Here is a 24,899-nt window from a genome sequence, read left to right as displayed (position 1 = left end):
TGAAAGAAGATGCCTGTACCTCAAGGATGCTGTTTAGTTTTTCAGATGTTTGTGCTCAGAGTTTTTAGAGTATCTGGAATGTTTGCATACTGTTCAAAATTAAGGCTGTTTCACAGCCATTGACTGTAGAGGAGGAGGTGAACAGAGGGAGGAAAGAAACACAGTATTGGAGGTGTTCATAGATCGGATGATTTAAGGATGGATCTGAACATGATCATGCTCCAGAAAAATCTCCGAAGGTTCCATACTGCCACAAACCAACCAGCTGATAGTTGAACACTAAAGGAAGGAGCAGAGCTCTTGTGTTCTCGAAGGAGAAGACTGAGCTTAGCTCAGTACTCTGTTTCTCCTTTTTCAGAACCTGCATGAACTGGGAGGGCTCTCTGTTACAAAGGCAGAAGGCAGCATGGGCTCCACCTTCTCATTAGTTTGCAGCTACACTTAAAGCAGTTCTGTGGAGTAAACCTATTTTGCTCTACTATTGACTTATTATTTGGGGGAGGGGAGGAAAACTTCTTGGAAACATCATGCAAGATTTTCTGTTTGAGAAAGTGGAAAACATGTTTCTCTGAGAAGTAATTTATTGACACCTTTCAAATGTCTCCTCTGTATACAACACAGATTCCTGCAGTTCAGACTGTGGCAGACTTGTGCTTCACTTGGCTTTACTCCTGAACAAACTGTTGGTGTTTGTCCTTAGAAGGTCCGTTCTCCACCCCACCCCCAAAGCCTCTTAATTTGACTCGCTTTCCTTGAGATTCACTTAATTCTACTTTAGAAAACTCGCTAAAATCTCAAACTGAAAAAATGGTGGTTTATTGATGGTACCCTTTCCCATTTAATTCCATCTCTGAATTCTGTGTATTTAAGACTTTGATCAATCTAGTTGCAGTCTGGTCGGACTACAGTACTGAATCAGTAATGCTGTTGGATGTGGGCAGGAGGCGAAAGAACCATCTTCTCTATCCTTTTTTTGGTTCTCTGTCTCCCAGTCCAGCACATTCATTCGCGCTTACAAGGAGTTCAGATGGCCATCCACGTGGCTGGACTGTTTCCCTCTCTGCTGTTCAGTAGGATGTGACCAGGGCTTTAATTAGGATTATTTTTTTAATAGGCTAGTCTGCTCAACAGCTTGTAGAAGTTTGTTAAACACACTTTAGTTTCCACTGTGACTTGATTAATTTACATGTGTAGATGAGGCCTTAAGGATGGAAGCTTACTCACTTATTTCAAATAGCCTATTTTATCTTTAGATTTGTTTTTAGATGCGTATAGTTCTTAATTTGTATAAATCATATGCACATGAGGGTTGGAAAAAAATAAAGCTTTCCATTTGATACAAGACTGCAAGGTTACTTGTGGGCTTTTCCTGCATGGTGAGTCATTTCTAATAATCCTGAGCTTCAAGTTAGTAGCTTTATAATGATTGATGACTGATGGACTCGGCTGTAGATGCACATGAAAATAGGATGGAGTTGCACATTAATACAGCTGTGGTTCATGCAGTTACCAGCCCCATCTCACCTTGTGAGTCTTCACTCAGGGATGTTTGGTCCTTTAGTGAATCAGTACCTGAACAGCTTTAATTTTCAGCTTGGGTAAATCCATTCCAATTTTGGTTACTTAAGTGTAAGCAATGATGTGAGTTGGATGCACTGAAGTGAAGAATGCAGGAAAAGCAATCCTGAATGTTTTGAAAGAGAATGAATTCTGGAATTAAATAAAAAAGAAGTTTATGTTGCTTGAAATCTTCATACTAAAGTATCAATAGTGCTATGGTTTCAGTGCAAATTTAGAACAACTTCCCTTCTCAGGCCAAAACGACCTTCAGTAGAGGAAAGAATATTTGGGATAATTGATATGTCATGACTGGATAAAAAGTGTTTTGAGTTAATGACTATAAATCAGATCACAGAGAAAAATTGACATGATTGTGAATGGAAACTGAAATTTATTTCAGATTGCCAAGGGTGGTTTGAGGTTCACTATCGCTCATCTGCTGGACTCAACATGCAGCGTCAGCACTGCAGCTGGAGAGCTGAGGTTATAGGGAGGGCAGCGACTTCTCGAGTGAAACCCAAAGTGCAGCTGTGAACTAATGAAATCAATGTTCTCGGCATATGGCGTGAGACAGCTTGATCACTAGTGATATAGGAATCTACAGGTGCGTGCAAAGGTCAGGCTTTGTAGAAGGCAATGCCAATTTGAGTGCAAACGGGAGGTGTTGAGTAGCTGCTCGGAGCAAGCTTGTGTACATGGTGAAATGCGGCTGATCGGAGAGGTCGCTGGGAAAGCAGACACAGTAACAGCTGGCAGAAACGGGGCACTTCACAGTTCAAAGTTGGTCAGTCTCTTAGAATTAACAAGTCGCAAACTGCTATTGAAAAAGGAGAAGTTTTTTTGTTTCCAGGGCAAATATTTTTGTAAGTCAGACATGGAAACTGGCTTGAGGAGTCCCTTACGCTTGCGAGCCTCGTGTTCTGTGTAGCTGAGTGCTGAGGTAATGGGCATGGGGAAAAACTTCAGAGCAATGTAAGCAAGGTGAAAGTTTTGTTTTCTGCTCTCCACTGCCTACACACTTGGTTTTATAGCAATCAAACTGTTAAATGGCACATCTGAGTGCAACCGAGACTTAACTTGCATGTTACCTCGGTCTGCTTTCCACCTGAAGCCTAATTTTCTAATACTCAGCAGCTTTCTGAGTCTTGCCAGACTGTATCTTTTTTTGCATCTAATAAAGTCATGGTTGTATAGAGACAAAATTAGAAAATATATTTTTTTTAATAAATTGTGCGGGATAAATGACTTTTTCCAATACTTACAGTCACCTTAACAGCAGATGTAGACAAATTTCACTAGAACACATCTGAGCTGACATCTCCACAGAAAGTGGTGCATTAGAGCACTCTGCAACAAATGCTTTGGTGTAGAAACAGAGTAGGAAGCATCATTCTTTGAGATACTCAAGGTTTTGCCTGTTATAAATGCGTTTGAGTTGCTTAGCTTTCCAGCTGGCCACCTGCCATGGAAAAGTCCGAGCTCAACATTCTCTCATGGCTGGTGTTAGCTGTTTTTTTCAGCCCACGAGATCTAAGATATTTATTTCCCATCCCTTGATCTGATAAGATTTGAAAGGGAAACTCACTGGTAAACTTGTGATTTAGTCTTGATCAGATAGTCAGCACTGCTGACTAGATTAAATCATAAGGTAATTTTTTGTTGTTGTTAGTGTCTGTTCTAGTTCTGCAGATGTCTTCTGGAAACAAAGCAAGGTTCAGGTTTGCATACTGAGCTGCTGAAAACAAAGCGTCAGACCAGGGTCACATAATAACGTGATTGTGCATCGTTCCTGGTGATTCGTAAAAACATCCAGTTGTTTCTAAATACTGATGTGTTAGTTGGATTTTTTTTCTTTTGCATGGCAGCTGCCCACTGAAAATAAATGGGATAATTTGCTAGTGATTGGCCAGAATCTTCCATTTCCAGCTCAGGACTTTGTTTTAACTGTGGCAAGATTGCTGCTTTCAGCTGCCGCCTCGTGCGTTTTACCCGGCTGTGCTTGGAATGAGAAGTCGAGCTGGCGTGCGTAAGTTCAACTACACGGAGAACCTCCGGTGGTGGAGATGAAAGGCTTCTGGCAGCAATTTCAGACAATGCCGGCGCTCAGACAGTTGGCAGGGAAACAGGAAGGAATCCTTTCATGGGATGCTTTTGACTAGATCTGTCCTCCTCCCGTGCCAGGGTGAGTGTGCGAGCTGGGCACACCGCTGATGTTGGATACAGTGATCAAACTTCTATTGTTTAAACAAAACTGTTTCTTCCACGTTAATTGGGTGTGTATGTCCTTAGATCTGCTCCTTGAATCTTGCTAGCTACTAGTCACTGAAGGCTAGGAAATGCTAAATCGCTGGAACTAACCTGCAAGACTGGTCAAGGATTTCTCTAGAATTAACAAAAAGGCACAGTGCAATACAAAAAGGTTAAGTTACTGCCTCTTTGTGTTTTGTGGGTGGCCATTTTTCTGTTTTCTCTGCTGTTTGCACCTGCTTTTCTGCCAGTCATTGCTGCTGTTCCTGCTTCACAGATTTGCAATGAAGAGACAGTAAGTAGGAGTAAAATCAAAACAATAGGTGTTTGCGTTAATGTTTCTTGAAGCTTATAGTGTAGGATGAGCCTGCCTTAGTTTGTTACAAGAAAATAGTTGAGACAAATGGACAGAATTGTTAACATAGTATCAAGAGTAATTTATGTCGTCTACATCCTGTTGATGTAGAAACACCTAGAATTTCAGGGAAAAATGTGACTTCTTTTCCCTTGCAACACTTTGAGAAAGACTTGCTGTATTTCATTGCTGGGAAAAGCCAACACGTGTAGGAGTTGCCCTTTGCCACAAGAACGCTGCTCCTATTAAGAGAGTTTCTTAGCTGTAGGTTTAGAATTTCACTGGGTCACAGGGATCTGCAGTTCTTATCACTCATGTTGGAGCTCAAATTAGCACAGATTTTTGGGAAAAAAAAAAAGAAATAACACCTACTTTTTAATCCATGAGCTATAAAGCATACAGTTTGGCCAGTGTGTCTTGTATCAGAGCAAGATGAGCTTATAGAAAGTCATCCTGACTTAGCCAAACACATTTTTGCATTGCCTGTTTGTAGTGAGCTGGCAAGTAACTCATTTTTAAAATCTTTTCAAACTTTAACATCTGATATCTACACTGTACGAGTAGGCAGTAGAAAGAAGAGGTAGCTTTTAGAAGCAGCTTGAAACCAAATGGTACTTTTTGTAGTCGGTATGTTTGTAGGGCACAGATAGCAGCAACTTGGATAAGCGCTGGAGCTGCTGGACGGGAGCCAGTAGCTCAGTCTGTTGTTAAGGAGGAAGTTAAATAACAGAGACGTTCAATAGTTAGAATTCTGTGTGGCTTAAATAAGGAGAAGTGGTCAGTCTCTGCCTTGGAACTGGCGATTCAATGAAAAAAATTAATGTTCATCTTGTGACAATAGATTTCAGCACCCAGACGGGATGTAGAATATCTGTAGAGCAGAATTACGATGTAGAATGGGCACGAGGATTTCAGGGCAATTTAGGTTACTTCAGCATCCTTCTGAGTGAATTCGTAACAAGCACAGACTTGCTTATCTCCTTGGAAAATAATACCTAATTCATCAGCTGTCACAGGGGAGAGAACACACTTTGGCTGGAGTTAATGTGTTGTTACCAACGAGGCTGAATAGAAATGCAAATTTAGATGTAACCTGTTGGAAGAGCCTGCAGGTTCAGGGAGAGGGGTTGTTTGTTTATGGTTGTGTAGTTTATAGTTTCTATTTTAACCCTGCATCTTGGGGGTTTGTAAAGCACTGCTGTTTCACTTCCCAAAGTTACATGGATTTTAGTGGCAGGATGTTTTCACCTGCTCGTTGTGTCCTGTGGGTCTCACAAGAGCGTTTTCTGTGTGTCTCTTTGCTGGTGAGGTTTGGGTACTGAGATTAGAACCCAAAAACGTGGTTGACCTAATGTCTCCAACAGTTCCTAATGCTAGTCTCCTGGTTATTTTATCCTCTTACAAGTTAGCACTAGTATTGCCCTGTGTCAGTATGTGTCTTTAACAGCCTTCATGGAATAGTACTGTATGTAAAGGTGAACTTCGGATGGAATTGTGTGTCAATGCTTTAAGTCCATCCCATTCGTGTATTTGGGATGTTGGAGGGTAAAGGTTGTGAGATTTCCTGAACTTATTTCTGGTGTCTCCTGTGTTTTTCAGCGCTACAGCTGAATGTTTTACAGCTCCTGGATGGAGAGTGGGATACAAACACCACTGTTCTTTTCATTCCAATCACTGTTGCTTTCACCTTGCAGATTCAGCTGCAGTCTGTACAGTTACAGTACCCATTTCTGTGTGTTCTGCTGTATTTGTGGGAATCTTGTTAGATCTGTATTATATGCTTCCTTGAAATCTAACGTTTCCTTCCTGTGTGGTTTAATTCGTCATCTGAAACAAGCCAAGACTGACAGGTCTACCTTAAATTGTCCACTCTAAATTTAGCAGCTAGGGACAGAATGATCAGGAAGGGCTAAATTAATATTATGTCAAAAGGGCCTTGGGACAAGGAAAGGAAAAAAGCCAATTTGAAACAGAGGGTCCCCTTTCAAGTCTCTTAGTTCAGAGCAGAATTTAGAGGAACTGCTTTTCAGGAGGAAAAGTTTGAAATAAGCGTGTATTTTAGGGAACGGGACAATAGGATGTTTCATTATAATTTATGATCTAACCAACTATCACTTTGAATAACTGGCTGAGGATTAAAGCAACAAGTTGATAAATTCTAGCCTTGTGGAACATTTCTTCTTATTACCGAGTTTCCCTGGTTATTTTAAAGCAATCTACATATGATCTGTTGTGCGTTTATTTTCATGAAATAAATACTGCTTGGGCACTCTGCCCAAGTGTTTTCTGCTTGCTTTTTGCAATGAGGCTATCGCTGGCAAAGGAAGTGATGCCAGATTAGTTATAATATTTCTTTAGGGAGATTTATGTGCTATGAACTTAGGCTGAAGGGACAGAGATATTAAATTCAGCTAGTTATTTTCATGGTAACTATTTTGGTGCTAACGTTAAGATAACATTCATAGAGCACAAAATACATAGAATAGTATGGAATAAATATCTCTTCTTAATTTTGTGGGGTTTGCCCCTTGAGAATGCTGTGTTCAAAATAACGTAGGATATAAAAGAGCTTCAGAGCACTATTTCAGGAAGAAAGAGTATATGTTTACATTTTACTGCTCCTGCCTTTATCTTCCACCAGTCAGTTTTTAAGCAAATTGTACTATTTTCTCTGACTCCACCAAACTTTATACTGCAAATAGGGCAGTTTTAAAAAAAATATAATAGCAATTTTTAGAAAAATAATCCAATAGCGATGCTGCCTTGTGGAACTTGTGGGCTCGTTTTCGGCCCTCGTGTTTGTGTTTCTTGGTTCCCAGATGTGCAGTGACTCATCCCACTGAACAATGGGAACAGCAGCTCTTATTCCTTCACTTGGTCCCAGTTGGCAAAACTGTTACTCAGAGGATGTGTATTGCAGAGGGAGAAGAGATTAGCAGTGAGAATTGAATCATCCAAGCCTTTGTGGTAACTCTTCTGCAGTGAGCAAGATGTTAAGGAAGACTTATGCTCTATACTATGCTCTCGTGCATTAAAAAGGGGTAACTGAATTCTGTGAAATTCATAACTCGGAGGGTGGTGTTCTCTCCGCCACCATCGTCATGGAGAACACAGGGCATGGACGGAAGACAGCATTGTGACATTTTAATTTAGTATCAATTAGAGGAAAAATAAAATAGCTGGTTTGTACCAACAGCAAAATAGATGATGGTCATCTTGGGCTTTGTTGATGTAACCTTTGAAATGTGAAATATGCTAGTAGACTATCCATTGAAAATAAAACTGAGAAATGTCAGTACGGATGCGCCTCACTGCCACACTTTGGGGTGACTGGGACAGAATGGTGCTTTGTATCCAAGTACTGTGCTGGCTGAGATGAAATCATGTCTTTCAGATTTCAAGAAGCTTATTTATGTATATTGTTAGAATATCTTTTAAAATGAAATAGTGTATTAACAGGGAAATACAAGAAGATTTGGGTCTTTTTTTAAATCTGAAAAGAACAGCTCAGCAATGTTCTATGAATGTGATTGATCTGGGAAAGTGTCCTGAGCTGCCACAGTTTTTCTTGACACACCAACCTGTAAAATATTGACACATTTGACCTGGTCCTTTTTTGTTTGTTTAAGTGAACGCACCATGATGTGATTACCTTTAAGTATTTAAATATAGTGTAATTAGTTTAAATAGCTCTGATGGCTTCCATTTCTATTTTGCTGCTTGCAAGCATAGTTCAAAATGGATTGCAATGTTCAAAAAAGCTATATTTTTTTTTTCACTAGAACCATTAAAGTAGTACAATTGAAGTCATCAATCTGCATAAAAATATTTTTACTTTCTGTTGAATCAATTGCAAATATTTGCTGCCTCTGCTATAGGAAGTCATGCTAGTGAACAAGAAATAACTGGAAAAGGAGAGCGTTTGAAGTGCTAAGCCAGCTTTTGAATGCATTTGACTTTGGAGAAACCCTAAGAATTTGCACTGAAAAAGCCAAACCAGCTTGTTTATGGTCAGTGTCTTCAAGAGAGAATAATAGTTCAACATTAGAGGGGCAGCTGATACTTTTTTATTGTGATACTAATTTGCTTTGATTGGAAAACCTGCCTTGATGAACAATTCATAAACTGTGTGTGTATGTGACGTTTTGTGTATGTATGTATACACACACACACGTGTTTGTGTGTGTATGTATAATACCCGAAGCGTGAAATAGCTTTGCATAAATAATAATTTACCAATAGAATTCAAAATTGCATCTTGATATAAAAAACAAAAGAGCAGCTTGATATAAAACTAAATAAATTTGACTTCTAGATCTAATGAATATTGCTACCTGTTTTCCCTGGATGACAAGGAAAAAAATGAAAAGCTAAATGAATGTTCAGCTAATACAATTATTCTGATGAAAAACACTAATACAAAACAGTCATAACACCTGGAGTTTCCATATTTTCCTAATTTAAATACACGACAAGTTATTCATGCAGTGGTTTGGGGTTCTCTCCAGTTGTTCTGTGCTGGATGAACTGAAATATCCCACGCGCTTCCCAGAAGGAACCAGCTTTTCCGTGAATCAGCCTGAGATGCAGAGCAAGGTCACTGGCCGAGTCTGCGGGGCAGGAACTGAATCCCCAGCTCCATGGGCCAGAGCACAGGACTTAATCAGGGAATTAATCATCTCTGAAGTTGTGGGGTTTGAGAGTGTGTGTGGGAAGGTTGTTGTGGTAGTTTGGCTTTTTGTTTTTTCCTCCCTTCAGGTTTTTGGGCTTTAACGTTTTGAGCTTTTTCTTAACTTCAAACCCTCCAGAGCTTGTGAGAGATTTGTTGTTTTGACTGGAAACAGATATTTTGGTTTAAGTACTGGGTGTCTTTGAATTCCGAGCTAGAAGAGAATATTCAGACATCTTCAGATATGTCAGACCATGCATATGGTGTTCACACCTGTTCCAGCAACCTCACTTGGTTACCCAGCCATCCAAGTGTTTTGCAATTACTGTTTAAAATTTCCCAGGATGAATTATTTGGCTTAATTGCAATGTTAGGAAGAGCTCTATAAGAAACCAGTGAAGCCTAATTTCCTTCAACCACTGCAGAAATGAACATGTTATTTTTTTTCATTAATCAGATTATTTTGTTACCTTACTATAAATGTACACGTTGTAAAATGGATTGATGCGTGGGGCAGGAAATGGGGGAGGCGGAGGCCGTAAATCAGGTGAACTCGCTGCGTGTCCCCGCGGTTGACGTGCAGGCAGCTGTTTCCTGCTCGGCGTGGGAGGGCGCAGAATCAGCGAGGGCTCTTCCAGCAACCCGCTAGAAAATAGGAACAAGTCGTATCGGAGCCGGCCCGTTCCAGCCTTGTCGCACACCGAAAAGCGTTTTGTAGAACAAAGCACAGTGGAGAGAGGAGGTTTCTTTTGTAGCTTCAGTGACCTTTTCTTTTTGTGCTCTCCCAGCTCTTAAACATGACTAACGCTGTACAGGAAGGCCTTTTCTCTTATTCATGCACTCTGTGATATCTCTTCTGGTCCAACAGTGCCAAAAAATACAGGAAATTACTTTCACCTTATGAAAATTCATGTTTGTAAGGAAGCTCTTAGAGCAATTGTTCTTTGGAAACTTCCCCCCAACCAAAAAGTCACCTCTTCTGCCAGCGAACCACCGTAAATCTGTTATGATACATGGTAGCTTTTTGCAAAAATGCGTGTTCTCTCTCCTTTATAAAAAGACACTTCCAGTTTTAAAAGTTAAGAAATAAGTTACAGCTGCTTTTTGTCTACACCTTATGCTGAAAGTCTGTGTTTGTACAGTACGTTGAATCCTCCCATCTCCAGTCTGATTCTTCAAAATGAGCTGTTGTGCTGGCTTCTGTTTACAGTGGTACTAAAGGATAATAGTTTTATTCTGCTGTCTCAAACCTCCTATCATATGGAGGAGAATGTATGGTTTAAGAATTCATATTGCGTTTGGAATCCAAGATGATATTTCGAGAATGATTCTCATTTTAAATTACTGACTTGTTGAGAGCACCTGCTGTTTGGTCATTACTGATCTGTGAGAGGTAGGTGGGTAGATAGATATAATGTGTTTTGCTGCCTAAAAATGAAGCAGAATTTTCCATTTTATCGTTCGTATGACATGGCTACAACTGCAAGACACATGTCCTAAACAAAGCAGAATGCTTTCTTGCTGAACAGATCATCTTCAGAAATGAAAGGGCAGCGTTTGAAGGAGAATGAGGCTCTTCCAAAGACAGTTTCACTCCAGAAGTCAAGTCTGCATTTGTATGGAAACAATTTGATTACTTCTAAAAAGCGTGGGCAAGGCTTATTCTATGCACTAATGCAAAGTGGCACTTGATTTGAGTGTGATACATGGGCAACCTTGGTTAAAAAACAAAACTATTACCCGTTTTCACACAACAACAACAGATTTTCTTTGTAAACATTGCTTATATTCTTCTCAGTGTAACTGCTGTTCTTCTCTATGTAACTGCTGAAGGATTTTCCTCAAGTTCAGCAAATGCATTATTAAAACCCTTGAGCCTAAAAGGGAAATTATTTGTAGAAGTTCTTCAGAATGTTCCTTTTTTCTAGCTCAAATTATTACAAATTGTGGCTGGGTTAAATCTTTCACTTTTCTAAAGATACGCCAAACAGTCTAGGATATGCTTTTGTTCACTGTTACGAATTGTAAACAAAATACTTTGGTTTCTAATAAACACATTTCACTTTTACTCCCACCCAGTTAAGCTGAAGGGCTGATTTTAATAACACTTTCTTTTCTTTTTTAAGTTTTACTAGATAGATTTGAGCATTTATTCAGATCTGTACTCAACCTTGATTTTTCTAGAAGTGATTGCTGGAGAATTGCTTCCACACGTGATATTGCTGTGTTAGAACTCGGTGCCTGCTGGGAAGCGAGAACACTATCGCTCGGTTGGATTTGCTGTGCTAGAAACAAGCTGAGCTCCCATCTCTTTCCTTTTCCACAGGGTGAATCGGTGAAATACTTCCTGGATAATCTGGATCGCATCGGTCAGCTGGTAAGAGATACCTTCTCTTTGTAAACCAGAAGAGCTCAAATCGAAACTAGAAGCCTGGATGTGCTATGATAATTGCTTTTGGGTTGGTTGGTTGGTTTTATAATAATGCATTGAATAACTACAAAGTTCTTTAGAAATCGTAAATTCCAGCTTTATGAAACTGAAGCTTAGTGTTTGCTTCATCTTTTTTGACAGACAACAAGTGTTGTTTATGGAAGTTGTCTTTATGCCTCTGTTTTCTTTCAACAGTCCTACTCAGTCTGTGGATCTCACTCACTTATCGTGGTGATCTGATGGCTACTTGAGGTAGCAGAATGAAACCTTACCAAATAAAAAATTGCTAGCACTTGTAGGATTCAAAATCAGCAATGAAAACATCTGTCAAGAAACTTGGAGAAGAAAGGAGATGATTCTCCTAAATAATAACAGTGATAAGCTTCTGACTATCAAATTTTGCTACAGTAGTGGGCTGGGCCACAACCTGTGGTAGAACATCTTACTGTACTCACTGGTCATGGACTGTGAACCTGAAAGGAGTTATTTCCACTAGAGCTTGCAAGATGCCCTTTGTAAGAGTAATGAACTGTGAAAAAATAGATTTAAAAAGTCCTTTCAGTGACAGCTTGGTGATCTGCTTTGCTGGACACATCTGAATGGCAGTAACACTGTGGCTAAGAATTCCATAATGATAAAATAGACTTCAGCCTGAAAATGAGAGGATAGAAATGTGAACGAGTGCATTGGTTCTGTATTTTTATTCTCTCATATCTCAGGATCTTCTGTAGCTATTTACCATTGTGTTGAAATAAATGGTCAAAAGTCCATTATTTTAAAGTTCGGTATTATTCTTTACTCAATAACTAAAAAATCGTGACTCTTGTTTTTTATTCCCATTGCATCAATGTTCTGTCATTAGCCAGCACTTTAAAGGACTTTTTTTGACTCTTTTTCTCCTTTATTTTACAGAATTATTTCCCCAGCAAACAAGATATTTTGCTGGCTAGAAAAGCCACCAAGGGGATAGTAGAGCATGATTTCATCATTAAAAAAATACCTTTCAAGATGGTGGATGTAGGTGGACAGAGATCTCAGCGTCAAAAGTGGTTCCAGTGCTTTGATGGAATAACTTCAATTTTGTTTATGGTCTCCTCCAGTGAATACGATCAGGTTCTCATGGAAGACAGGCGCACAAATAGACTTGTGGAGTCTATGAATATCTTTGAGACAATAGTAAATAACAAGCTTTTCTTTAACGTTTCTATTATCCTATTCCTCAACAAGATGGATCTTCTTGTAGAGAAGGTAAAGACTGTCAGCATTAAGAAGTATTTCTCGGACTTCAAAGGTGACCCTCACAGGCTAGAAGACGTTCAGCGTTACCTGGTGCAGTGCTTTGACAGAAAGAGGAGAAACCGCAGCAAGCCGCTCTTCCATCACTTCACCACCGCCATAGACACTGAAAACATCCGCTTTGTGTTTCATGCCGTGAAGGACACGATCCTTCAAGAGAACCTGAAGGATATTATGTTGCAGTGAAGGAGAGCAGCCCGTGTTCTGTTAAAATTTGCCAGAGGGTTAGATCGAAGTTTTTATCCTTTCTTTATGGCCCTTGCATGTGGTGTGGGACCCATGCTAATTACTCGGCTCAGGAATGCTGTAAACTAGCCAGTCCAAACAGGAGCTATAGGCCGAAGGAGTCAAATGTTGATGTTAGCTACTGAATCATTTGGACTAGAAACACTACTGAAACATGGCTGTTGTAGGTTCTGTACCTAGTTTGGAATGCTGAATAACACAACCACCTTCTGCCTTCTTAGAGAAATCTCTGACAAACCGTGTATGGAAGACATGTTTTAAATGAATATGCTCATTTTTCAGAGACACTAGTCATACAAGCTGCCTTTTTTATAGTTTGGAGGTGCTGAATCGATCAAACTAATCTAAATGTAATGAGAATGGTAGCCGTGTTGGAGAATGTTAATGGAAGTTCCGTTCTTAACCCTTAGGAATATAACCAGATCTCGTGTGCCTGTTCAGCTTTGCCAAGGGTCTGGAATCCACTGACCAAGGTGGACGCACAGCTCTTGTCTGAAGGTTTTGCATGAGTCTCCTGAGGCAAAAGTCTAGAACTGTATAAGGAGTAAATTGGCTGGGAAGCTGAGGCCTCGCTGATACGGAGAAGGGTTTATTTTGCACTATGTGGAAGGGATGTTACATCCTGGGGAAGCTGATTTCCTCGGCGAAGCAGCCTGTGCTAGAGCACCTGGCCGTGGATCTGCACAGCGGGTGCTCGAGTGAGATGTACTTCGTGGAAATTCAGCGCTGTTCTCATACCCGCAGCTGGCAGTAGTTGTGAAGGTTCAGTATCTCACGTGACAGGGCTTGATCCATCTTCCGAAAGTTTGAAAGCTGGTTAAACTCTTAAGCAAAAGTTTTGGTAGTACAGCTGCTTGATTAGTTCCCAAGAGCTGACCGTATAGGAAGACTGAACACCCTAGAGATCCCAGTTTTACAGCTGCACTGATAGATTTGCACAGCAAGACCTTGCTGTAAAATTAGCCTTTAATCTGTGTCTTAATGGGATCTTTAGCCTATAGTAATGCACATGTGATAATTCTGAGTACAGTCAAGTTTGGAGTTGCCCACTTTGGGCAATGTTTTGTGTGAAAAGTTGCAAGAGGCTATGAATAATGTTGATATGAACTGTTAATTTCCTAGCTCTCTCAATCTGTGTAACTAACTATCAGGTGCCTTTTTTTGTGTACAGACATATCGGATCTTTTCTACTACAGTGGGGTACACAGACAAACTGAAGATCTGCCTTTTATATCAACATTGTAGTGCTATCCTTTAGGTAATTTTCAAACATAGTTTACTGTGCAATTTTTGTCATAGTTTTTATCCAAGAATAAAACCTAAAGGGCTCTTTGTACCCGTAAAAATTCAGCAGATTCCCTGGAGTTCTTATCCCTTTTGAGCCTGCAATGGCATGTCAAAACAAGCAATGTTTTACTTCAGCTGGCAATCCCATGGGAAATGTGGTCAAAAAAAGTCCTGTTCCGATGTCCTTTCATGTTAATTTGGATAAAATCTGGAATCTTCCTTCCCCTGTGAAGCCTGCAGATGTTCATATCGGTATTTTTGTGTAGTTTCCTAACGTAGCAGTCTCTTGGCTTTCTTGGCGCAGGCTTCAGAGTGGAAAAGATGTGGCTCTTTCAGTGCTATGTCACGCGTACAATATCGAGGTAAGACGCAAACGAGAAGTTGCAGATGGGAACATCTAACTTAAATTTGAGCAAACTTAAACAGGAATTAGCTTCCTTGTAACAAGTCTTATTTTTGCCAGGACCAACTGTGTCTTTTAAATATTTATTCATTTTTAACCTTGAAGGGGAAAAATGTTATGTGACTCTAATGTTCAGATAGGGGGAAAAAAACCTCTTAAGATTACTACATTTGAAAGGGGAAATGTTTCAACAGAGAGTGACGCAAGCAGGTTTACTCATCATATAAGGGTCGTTTTTCTGAGCTGGCCCATTTGTTTGGCTGCAGGTTAAGACTTTCAGAAGCTTTCAGTTATTCTTGGAGTTCTTGGTGGTGGTTTCCACTTGACACAAGACACTGGGGAAGAGGAGACAGTTGTGGGCTGACCTGACTTCTAGGTTGACTTGACTTTATTTCCTAGTTTGCTGTGAGCTTTACTCTTTCAGTACATTTTCTAGATGGGTTATTATTGATGCTTGTTTTCTCCAATGAGTGAAGCATTCCCTTTCAACTGTATTTTTTTTCTCAAGAATTACCTCAGTTCTGTGTCTGAATCTACTGTAGTTTTACCTGGAAGGCGTAGCATGGAATTTCCTGGTCCGTTTTTCTCTTCATCCTCATCTATGGTTTTGTACCCTTAGTCACCTTATGGATTTAAAACTCTGAACAGAGCTATTAATGCAACATATATTTTAAAGTAAATTAATCTGCACCTGGAAAAGAAACAGCATGAGATATCTCGCTAGCAAGCTTGAGAGCTCAGTATAATTTTTTTGTATGATATGACGTTTTGCACACTAAAACAGAGTTTTAGGGAACCAGTTTGATCACCTCAGGCCTGTCACTGCCTTTCATCTTTCTGTTGTAAAAATGGGCCTTAACACAATGCTGGAGGCTGCGCATGAGAATCAGTAGCTGGGCTCTGTGTTGTGTTCAACTTTGATAGTGATGGTTCGCACCAGGGACCCAGATCAGGAAACTTACTGCAAAAGTCAAGCACTTCTTACGTTTGCAAAGGATCTGGCCCAGGAGGGAAAAGGACTTTTAAGTGGCAGGTATATTTCCTTCTCTGCAAAATACACTCCACTTCTTGCCACGACTGAGGTTTTTTTGGGGGTCGGATTTTTTTCGAGGTAAGTTGTAGTATAATAAAGCTCGAAAATTGCCTTATGGTAAATCAGTTAATTACTAAAGCAGAAATGTAGGTAGCTTAGGTTGTACAAACGTCTCAGAACAGGCTTGGTCAGTTGCATGGTCCTTTCACAAGAAACAAATGAAAAAAACTTGAAGTGACATCCTGTAGAACTTTGCAGGTAAACACAGCTGGAGAGAACATCTTTTTTTGTTAACTTTATAGGCTTATTGTTCATCTGGCTCGTCAGGAAATGGGTCACAGGCAGGATGATAATCACACGGAGACCTTGAACAACTGCTTTTTTAAAAAAAGAAAAGGCAGCCTTTTGCTGTCCCTCCTCGGACACCCACAGGTCAGTGAGCAGCGCCAGGGTGTTGCGCACGGGTTGTCTCTCACAAGGACAAAGAGAGGAAGTGCTTGCAGGAGAGACTTACGTAGTCTTGCAGTTTAAGTAGAAATGCTAACGAAATGGGAGTAATTTATCAAGCGCTACTTTGTATTTGTTGTCCTCAAAACAGGCTTTGAGCTAATACAGTGGGTCCGTCAGTGCCATTCCTTCAGATTGCAGTGCTGTCAGCTCTGAACAATTCGGAGACGGCAGGATGAGGTGACACGGTGGATTGGAATAAAAAAGGAAGAATAGTTTTCTGTAAGTGGCATATTTAATAGGCACTTGTCACTTTGAAGGAATTATTTAGTCCTTAAAGTTAAAAATGAATTAATTTCCATTATGGAATGGAAATTACTAGCTACTCAGCTTTACAACTCAAAGGTGCTTCCAGTTTGATGCAAAGAATTGATCTTATTTAATATGGCAGCAGAGATTGACTTACTAACTTCATAGTATATTCAGTTTTTTAAAACATTGCTGTGTGAAGCCTAGAACACGTTGCAAGTGAAGATGCTCCTGAAGATGACCCTTCCCAGGCTTTCTGAGCCAACTAGAGCCTGAACCTCAGCCAAGCAGAGTAGAGAAAATAACGGCAAAAGAGCTATGGTGAAAAGGAGTAGGAAGGACTCATCTGTATGTGGCACTGCAGATGAAAAACTAGTTCCACTAGGAAAGCTATAGTAGTTCTTGGTATGAAAAACGGGGCATTTACAACGTATGTCCCATCCTGTCTGTGTGTCGTCCCCCCATCCCCTCTGGGTATTCACCAGTCCTGGTTACTGTAATCTGCAAAGAATTCTAGAACTAAAGAAATTAAAATCGACATGGAACCACTGCAGAAGCTAGCAGCTTTCTTTAGCGACAGCTTGCTGCCTTCCACAGAGTATCATTTTTGAAAACAAGCCCTTTGCCTTTAGATGGGTGGTTTTGTGGATATTAACTTCATGTTCTGGAGGTTTTTTCTATGTATGTACCTCTTCAGTTCTCCTGGAATTAAACAAAAAAAGCAGCTGCATGGAACTACAAGATTTCTGTAAAAAGCCCCTCTGATTTTCAAGTAGTGAGTATTGACACCTGACTTAGCTTTGCTTGTGTCGCCATGTTTCCAGGAGTACTTATGGGGTTGATGGACAGTTTGACGTATGCCAGCTGGAGACACAAACCTGACATGCAGTAACACCTCTGTGCAGTGCAGCTTGTCGTGTAAGCCAAACACTCATCTCATGATGAGAACTGTACTGATTCCTGCAAGTTTACTAGTAGCCTCTTTTCTGTATCATTTTCCTAGTATAAAATGGCATGGTGTAGTCAGGGGTTTTAATATAACACAGCCAACTCTTTACCTCAGTGCACTCTTTATTAATTCCTTAACACAAAGTGGTGGGCAGGGTGTTTCAGCAGCACCTGTAAAACATCTGCACCTACTTCTGTAAAGGAGCTTTTAACACATTTCTAAGGAGTATCCGTTATGGGCCAGGAGAATGGCATGGTCTGGGCCAGACTTGGCCTGAGTTAATACTGACTCACATACCTGTAGCTGAGGGCTCTCCAGCCTGGTGAGGAAGTGATGGGCAGGACAATACAAGACCCAGTGCTTTTTAATATTACCTGGCTTGTCATTAGCTGGGGTGAGCTCTGCTTTGTGCTGTGAAGTGGGCACTTCTTCGCTTTAACACTAATCTTTTTTTACGTAGATGGAAATGAGTAAAGCCAGGATATTTGGAACTGAAACTGCCGGTCTGCTAACCAGGTGATGCTGTCTCTTTGCTTGTCTTGGTGGTTGGACAGTTTAGCTCTATTCTTGACGTTTTTATCTTTCTAATGGCATTTGGAAATGAGGTGTTGAAGTTTCTGTGTGTTGATATGCTTGTTTTCTTTTTGGTGGGGAGTATGGAGGTACTAGATTGTCAGTGCTGGTGGTTCTCTGCCTGGTGTGACGAAATGTATCACAGCCTAGCTCTTGATTTATGTCCAAAGGTCATATGTTCTGTCCAACGTGAAAATATTCACAGTTGGAGAGAACAAAAGGGCAGCACTGACTTCCAAGGTGGGTGTGCTGGTAAAAAATAAAAAAGCCAAAGTATGTTGGAGGGAGCAAGAGAGGGGAGCTATTTTCTAAACAGATCCCAAAAGCTGATGATGCTCGAAGACTGTATTGAGGTGAAATGCCATCTGCTTTGACCCCGAAAGCTTTGGGTGACCTTGGAGAGCTGGTGGCTGTGAATTACCAGCAGCCCTGGCCCTGCAGCAGCCGCACAGCCTTCTGTTGTACGTCTCTGTTCATCTGTACTTACCTGGGTGCTAAAACTCAATTCCTACTAGAACGCGGAATGCAGATCTCTGACCGGACAGTGCATCTTGCTGCTTTCGAACAGCTGCTTAAAATTCCTCCAAGATATCAAAGCGTGAGTATTTCAGGGGAATGGCCAGCTCACAGGCTGTTTTCATTATCTCAATCAAACGTGGTACTGACGGAGAGCACAATTTTTGCATAAGTAGGACCCAAGAAAGAGCATCTTATGAGAGAAGCAACAGATTTTGAATAGCACTCCTCTGCTAGTATTCCTGTCAATCTCTTGTGCTGAGCTTATGTGCAGGTGGTCGGGCACAAAAGCCGAGAGAAGACAGCAGGGAGAAGGGGATGTGGAAGAGAAAGGATCTTTTGGTAGCTCACGAGACGTGGGAAGAGTGGTTGATGGACTGAGGTTTGAAAATGTGCTCCAGCTCCCATTTGCATTGAAGCCATTAACTGGCTTTAGGATAATGAGCGTTTTTCCAGTGAACAAGTTTCGTTATCTGGAATGTGTAATGAGCTTGAATTGTTGGTACATGTCAAACAGTATTTCTGGAGACTCCATGTAACAAAATGGCTAGTATTTATTGCTCTTGTGATGAGTTGTCTTGTTTATGGAATCAATATGTATGGAAGCAAACTGCAAAACACAAAGCTATCTCGTTGACACAATCATGTAGCTAGGAAGCCAATTAATGTTATCTTTTATTCTGCAATTTACTTGCTCTCTGGTGCCTATGCATTGTAACACACATACTATGCAATAACATTCTTTTTTTTTAAACCAGTTCACTGCATTGGGCAAGAAAGGCCTGAGTTTAGCCTTAATTTTCTAACAATTCACAGGAAAAGTACTTTAAAAACAGTGACAAACTAAAAGAAGGTGAAAAATGCATAAAGTAGAAGCACAGTTCCAGACTGCTCACATAAGTGTCTTTCTAGCACCAAAACAGCATCCACGATAGAAGCAGCTACTCGCTGTAATAGTTTCAATTTATGAAAACTGTGTACTAGATAAAATTATATTGTGATGTGTAAAAAGTGTATTTTATAGCTTTGGTGACTTAGTTTACTGTTTTGTATATATGAATTTTATAAGTCTATTAAAACTTGACTTGTTATACTGTTCTTTATGGGTTTTATCTTTTGACGAAGTTTAGAGCTACATTCTTTGCTTTATTCAAAACATTTCTGCAAGAGAGCTGCTTTTTGAAGAAATTACAGCATGAACTGCATGAAACTACTGCTGGCATGCAATGAAATCTTATTCTCTAATCTTGACATGTCTCCTACCTCTCCAGTTCTGGTCTGAATCATTCTTGCTGTGCCCGGGAACTGAAGGTGGGTGAAACATTCACCTCTATAAAACTTCCACCCCGTTCATCTGCAGCATTTCGGTAGCCGACTTGGGCTTTAGAACTGATGGGAAGTGACACAGCTGGAGTCTGTGCTCATAGAATCATTTCGGTGGTAAAAGACCCTCAAGATCAAGTCCAACCATTAACCCACCCCGACACTTCCCCATGTCCCCATCTCCATCTGTCCAGCCCTCCAGGGCTGGTGACTCCACCACTGCCCTGGGCAGCCTGTTCCAATGCCCCACAGCCCTTTCTGGGAAGTAATTTTTCCTAAATACGTATTTTAAGCTCAGCAAAAGAAGATAATTAAGCCTGGCATCAATTCTGCCAGAACTTGAGCTCCAGTTCGTAGGAATGTTGTTAACCTTTCCTCACTTGCCCTTGGAAAGGTCACATCTGGCAGATTTTTGTGGCAAGTTGTGGTTGTTTCTTGTGTGAGCTGTTGATGCCTCATCAATTACACTGGCAGGTACACATTTGAAACACTGTGCAGTGTTGTTTGTCCTTTTTACTAGTCACTGAGAATGTTAGGTCCTTGGCTGCATTAAGTTTTTGGGAATAGTTGACGTCTTTTCCCCTGGAGGTGCCGAGCACTTTTGGGTAACAATGTGGACTGACAGTGTTCAGCATCTCTGAAAATGAGGGCAGATGAATTGCAAACTCAACATGTGCTCATAGCAGGTTTCCAGGTGTGATCACATACTTTCTCATCTGAAAAGCCCTCGGCAACAGCAGGAGCTCCAGGTGAGCTCTGTGAAACCAAATTACCCCTTTTTCTGAGCCAAAACATTGCTGTGTATTACAGCCCTACATGATAGTATGTAGAAAAAGTTTAACAGGTTTCTCACTGGAGCAAGAAAAGGCATTTTCTGGCAATATCTGCTGGGCCACCGGCTGCTGTGACAGTGGCCGTGCCAGGATTTTGAGGCACTTGACAGGGAACGGGGTGGTTGTCACTTCTGTCTGCTCCAAAGCTGGGTGGGCTTTGGTTGGTTTGTTTTGATGGCATTTCTCTGATGTCTGAACTGCTCAGTCTCCAAAGCTTTAACCAAAAGAAGAAACACATTGTCACTGGAATGCCTACCTGGGCTCATCCTTCCCCCATCAGAACTTGTGAGCAGGTGCCTAAAAAGCACCGATTTCAGTGGGATTTAAACATTTATTTGGAATACATGATGGGAGGCTTGAATTGGGGTATTAGTGACACCATTTTTCCATACCTGCCAATATTTCTGCACCTCAAACTATCCCACTTCATACAGCAGAGATGTCCCTTCCATAATTCAGCTCCACAGATGCTCCGATGCTCCCCCATAAGGAAAGAGGCTGGCGCAGTCGGTTCTGCAGGTAAGTTTCTCTTCGGTGCCGATAAATGCCGATAGTCCAGGGAGCCTAAAATGAATATGTAAACTTGGAATTCTCTTCCCTGGGCCAGCATGGCTGCCTGTCGCTGGAGTATCTCTCCAGCAATTTCAATAATCCAACGCTCCAAAGACAAAAGGAAGAATGTGCTTTTTTCCTCAGGTAGAGGCTTCTCTAAAATGCAAAGTAGGCAGGGCTTTATAGCTTGTGTTTGTGATAAAGTGTACTAGGTGTAAAGTTTGGGGTGGTTATAGTAATATTTAAGTATTCATTAAGAGAAATGAAATCCCTGTGGTTTCCAGCTCTGGTATCTCATTATCCTGCATAGACCTGGGAGGAAGTTGGTTCAGTTACTAACAAAAAATGACCAAATTTCTCGCCACGCTCCCCAAGACTGACCAGCATCTTGGGAAGCTGCACAGTGTTAAGGGACGAAGAGTTATTAGGAAAAGTGTTTGTGGATCTTTACAAAATGTAGCTTTCCTTTAAAACCTCAATTTTTGCCCAGTAGAAATGGACTTCAGTTAAAAGCACCATCTCTGGGGAGGGAGGTGGTCACATCCACTGTTACAGCAGAAAGCGCCAGATGCTGCGAGTGAAATGTCCGTGGAAGACGCTGATTTCTCCTCTCTGCCTTTGCAAGCTGCTGTAGGCAACTTCACCCGCAGCCAGCAAAGTGTCTGGGGATTTCTTATTTTCCACGGACAGTTGCATTGCATCCCCACTCCTTTCAATTACAGCAAAGTCTTGTTTGAAGAGTAGGAGTGGAATGTTCCGCCTGTTTATTCTTGGGAGAAGATATTTGTCTTTATGAGCTCGTAAAGCTATTAAAAGACTCATTTCTGCTCTGTTTAGGATTGTAGGCTTTAGAAGTTCCTTCAAAGCAAGTAACTTTGAGCTTGGGGCAGAACGGGTACGAACGGATTTACTCTGATGGCGGAGGATGCTGTAGGTAGCCACAGGGTGATGTGGTTTGGGAGATGTTCGGAGCAAGGTGACTCTCTAATGTGAATCCATGTCGTACCATTGCTGTAAGGAATGTTATACAGAATCATAGAATCATGTAGGTTAGAGCCTTCCTGTCCCATGGAAGGCTCACCAGGCTGTCTCTGAAGTGCTGCACAATGAATACCAAGGTTCTCCTGTCTGCTGGCTACTACTCAGTGAAGCTCTGCTCCTGGACCATTTGTAACCAACTCTCATCCTGGCTGCTGAGTTGCAAGTAACCTCTGGGTGTGCATTTATATATAGAGTATCCTAGTACTTCTTGCTGATGGTTGATCCGCAGCTTGACCTTCTAAAAATGACTCCTAAGCATCTCATTTGTATTTCTGTTCCACAGCTTACTCAGCAGATTATTAGCTCCAAGTTGTGCTGCTGTTCCCACACCCTTGCAGGCAGAAGTGTCTCCCTGGAAACCTGCTTTGATAGTGGGACTGCTGCTTAAAATTCAGGAAATCTTATTTAGGGGCTTACCTACAATTTATTTTACTTCTAATTCGCCCATTGGCTGTTTTCTGCCCCTCTACAGCTCTGGTATGTGCAAAGAATAGGAATTGCACCTTTGTGCTTTAGTCCTGGCTATAACCTTGATTTTCTGTATAACCTGGGCCAGTCATTTTATTCCTCTCTGAGCCAGGCTGCCTCCAGTCCTTCCTTGCTCACACTGGCGTAGAGTGTGTAGTGTAAGTGCAAAGTACTCCTTCCAGGCCCTGGGAACAAAATGTTGTGCTGTAACGTACAGCAGCAGCACTGGAAACCTTTGCTGATGTGCGGTAGCCACTTCCACACGAATGTCTTTGCACGAACAAAAACCTGCAGTGTAACATTGCATGGATCTCTCCTCCGGCTGCCTAAGGACTTAAAAGTGTATTCGTCCACTTTCTGCCTCTTGCTGCAAAGTTGGATCCTGCCTGCGGACCCTGCTGAGCTGCCCGTGCAAGCAGACGAAGCTCTGAGTTGCTCACTTATTTTTTACCTGGAGCATTTCTGCACAAACTGAGCTGGTAAATGGTGACTTTTGTCAGTGGCAGTGTCAAAAATACCTGTTACCGGTAAGCAACAACTCTTGAGCAGAACTTCACGCTTTCCCAAGAGTTAACGTGAGCCTATAAGCCAAGTGTCATGTAGGGAGTTTCCCACCTGTGACTTCGGCCAGCAGTTCAGATTTTCTGTGCCACCCCTTTTCTGTGTTGTCTTTGGACTTTGCTATGATAGAAAGCTGCCTCTTTCCTTTAGGCAATATTGTCATCCTGAGTTTATAGCCTATTTCTGGAAACTTTCTGAAGTTCAGCTTAATGATTTAGTACAGGATCGAGTAAGAGCAAACAAGGCTGAACAAAAAGTAATCTCTTGCTTAAAATAGTAAATCGGGTAAGGCAACAACTGAGCGAGCGTGGGGCGGCGCATGGATTTGTAATTCAAGCAGGATTTGTGTGCGAAGTTGCTGCTGCTGGGAAGAACGTCTTGGATGAGGAGCCCATCGCCTTTGGGGCTGCCAGGAGAGGGCGGCAGCATCGCAGCATCGCGCCTGCGCGCGTCCAGGAACAAACCTTTCCAGGAATCGCCGTCATCCGTCCCGAAGCCAGAACTCCCTTCTGCTCCCTGTATGAATCACGCAGATGTGAAGTTGCTTGTGTTTCCGGAATCCAAATGAATTTATTACAAGATCGTCTTTTCTACTCACCTGCACAAGTAAATCTCCAGCTTTTCTCAAATGTCTCCCCCTGATTATCTCCCTTCCCATTCCAAAAATGCATTGCAGGGTTATTGCTTGGTTCGATGCTCTCCAAGTGCACAGGCTGAGTGCCCAGAAAAGACAAAGCTATCAGCTCCTCTGAAGGAAACATCCTCCCTCTCCTCCCAGAACTGGACCCAGTCCTACTTGCTGGTATTTTTAGACAGGAGAAATCTGAAGCGTGAGCGTTATCAGTGCGGAGGTCTGAGAACTGGGATGGAGCGGGTCAGCCTTCCCCCAGGGCGCTGCTGCTACAGGGCTCAAAAACCCCTCATCTCGAGCTCCGTGTATAAATAGCCCAGAGGGCTGGCGAGGGCCGGCTCTGCAGCTCTGGCGCCAGCACAACGCCCGTGCCTGTTCAGTGGGTGACTTACAGAGCGGAGAAGAGGGAAAGGGCCAGGGTTTTAATTTCCCAAGGCAGAAAGAGAGGAATGCATGTGTAGTTCCCCCTTTTAGTTAATAATCAATGAGTGAATGAATGTTTTCAAAGGTTTTCTCTCCTTTGCCAATCTACAGAGGATGTGAGTAGTTAGAGCTCACAGCTCCAAGCCTGGTTTTGTTTGAACTGAAGCAGCTCTGGAGATCCCCTTGAGTGGCTGCCAAAAACCAGTGGCCACACTGCGGCTGTTCTCTATGGACCTTTCTGCTTTGTGTCCATCCTTCTCCATCTCTCCTCTCCTGCTCGTAGCCCATCGGCACTGGCTGTGCCCAGTGCAACCTCCAGCTGACGGAGCAGCAACCGGAGCAGAGATGAACATTTGGTACAAGGGGAAATGGAGAGAGGGAAATATCATCTGTGCTTCAGCCTGAAATGTTAAGCAGAGGAGAGCTCTGGGTATGGGAGAGCTGCCCTGGCTTAATTTGCTTGTTCAGATGGACCAAACTTCTGTGTGAGCACGTTTAGTGTTTATCATAGACCTCTTCCTGGCTGACTTCAGACCAAACGAAATATGGCAAGAAAATACAAGCAACTACATAGGACTTGACATGTGTTTGGAGTGGTGCTGTCGTGTAGACCAGCACAAGAAAAACCCTTAGAGAAGAACTGATCACATCAGAAATATTTTAGCAATCTCAGAAAAAGAAACACCTTTTATTCCCGTGGGGAGTTGCTGTTTCTCTTGGATAGCAACAGCTTGCGGTGAGAAAGG

General features: G+C 41.7%; 1 protein-coding gene across 2 annotated transcripts in view; it reads left to right on the top strand.

The window, feature by feature from the left end:
- The window catches only part of GNA12 (G protein subunit alpha 12), a 42,816-nt gene extending 23,397 nt beyond the window's left edge, over positions 1-19,419 (top strand). For both annotated transcript variants that reach the window (XM_082064150.1, XM_082064149.1), the window contains 2 exons: positions 11,158-11,208; positions 12,175-19,419. In XM_082064150.1, coding sequence (XP_081920276.1) covers positions 11,158-11,208; positions 12,175-12,744 — 621 coding nt within the window. In that variant the 3' untranslated portion in view covers positions 12,745-19,419. The remainder of the gene's footprint in view (positions 1-11,157; positions 11,209-12,174) is intronic.
- Positions 19,420-24,899: the final 5,480 nt, after the last annotated feature.

The sequence above is a fragment of the Streptopelia decaocto genome, assembly GCF_964273445.1.
Source record: "Streptopelia decaocto genome assembly, chromosome: 13".
NCBI classification, from domain to species: domain Eukaryota; kingdom Metazoa; phylum Chordata; class Aves; order Columbiformes; family Columbidae; genus Streptopelia; species Streptopelia decaocto.
Note: the sequence above shows the minus strand (reverse complement) of the source record. Positions and strands in the feature narration are given on the sequence as shown.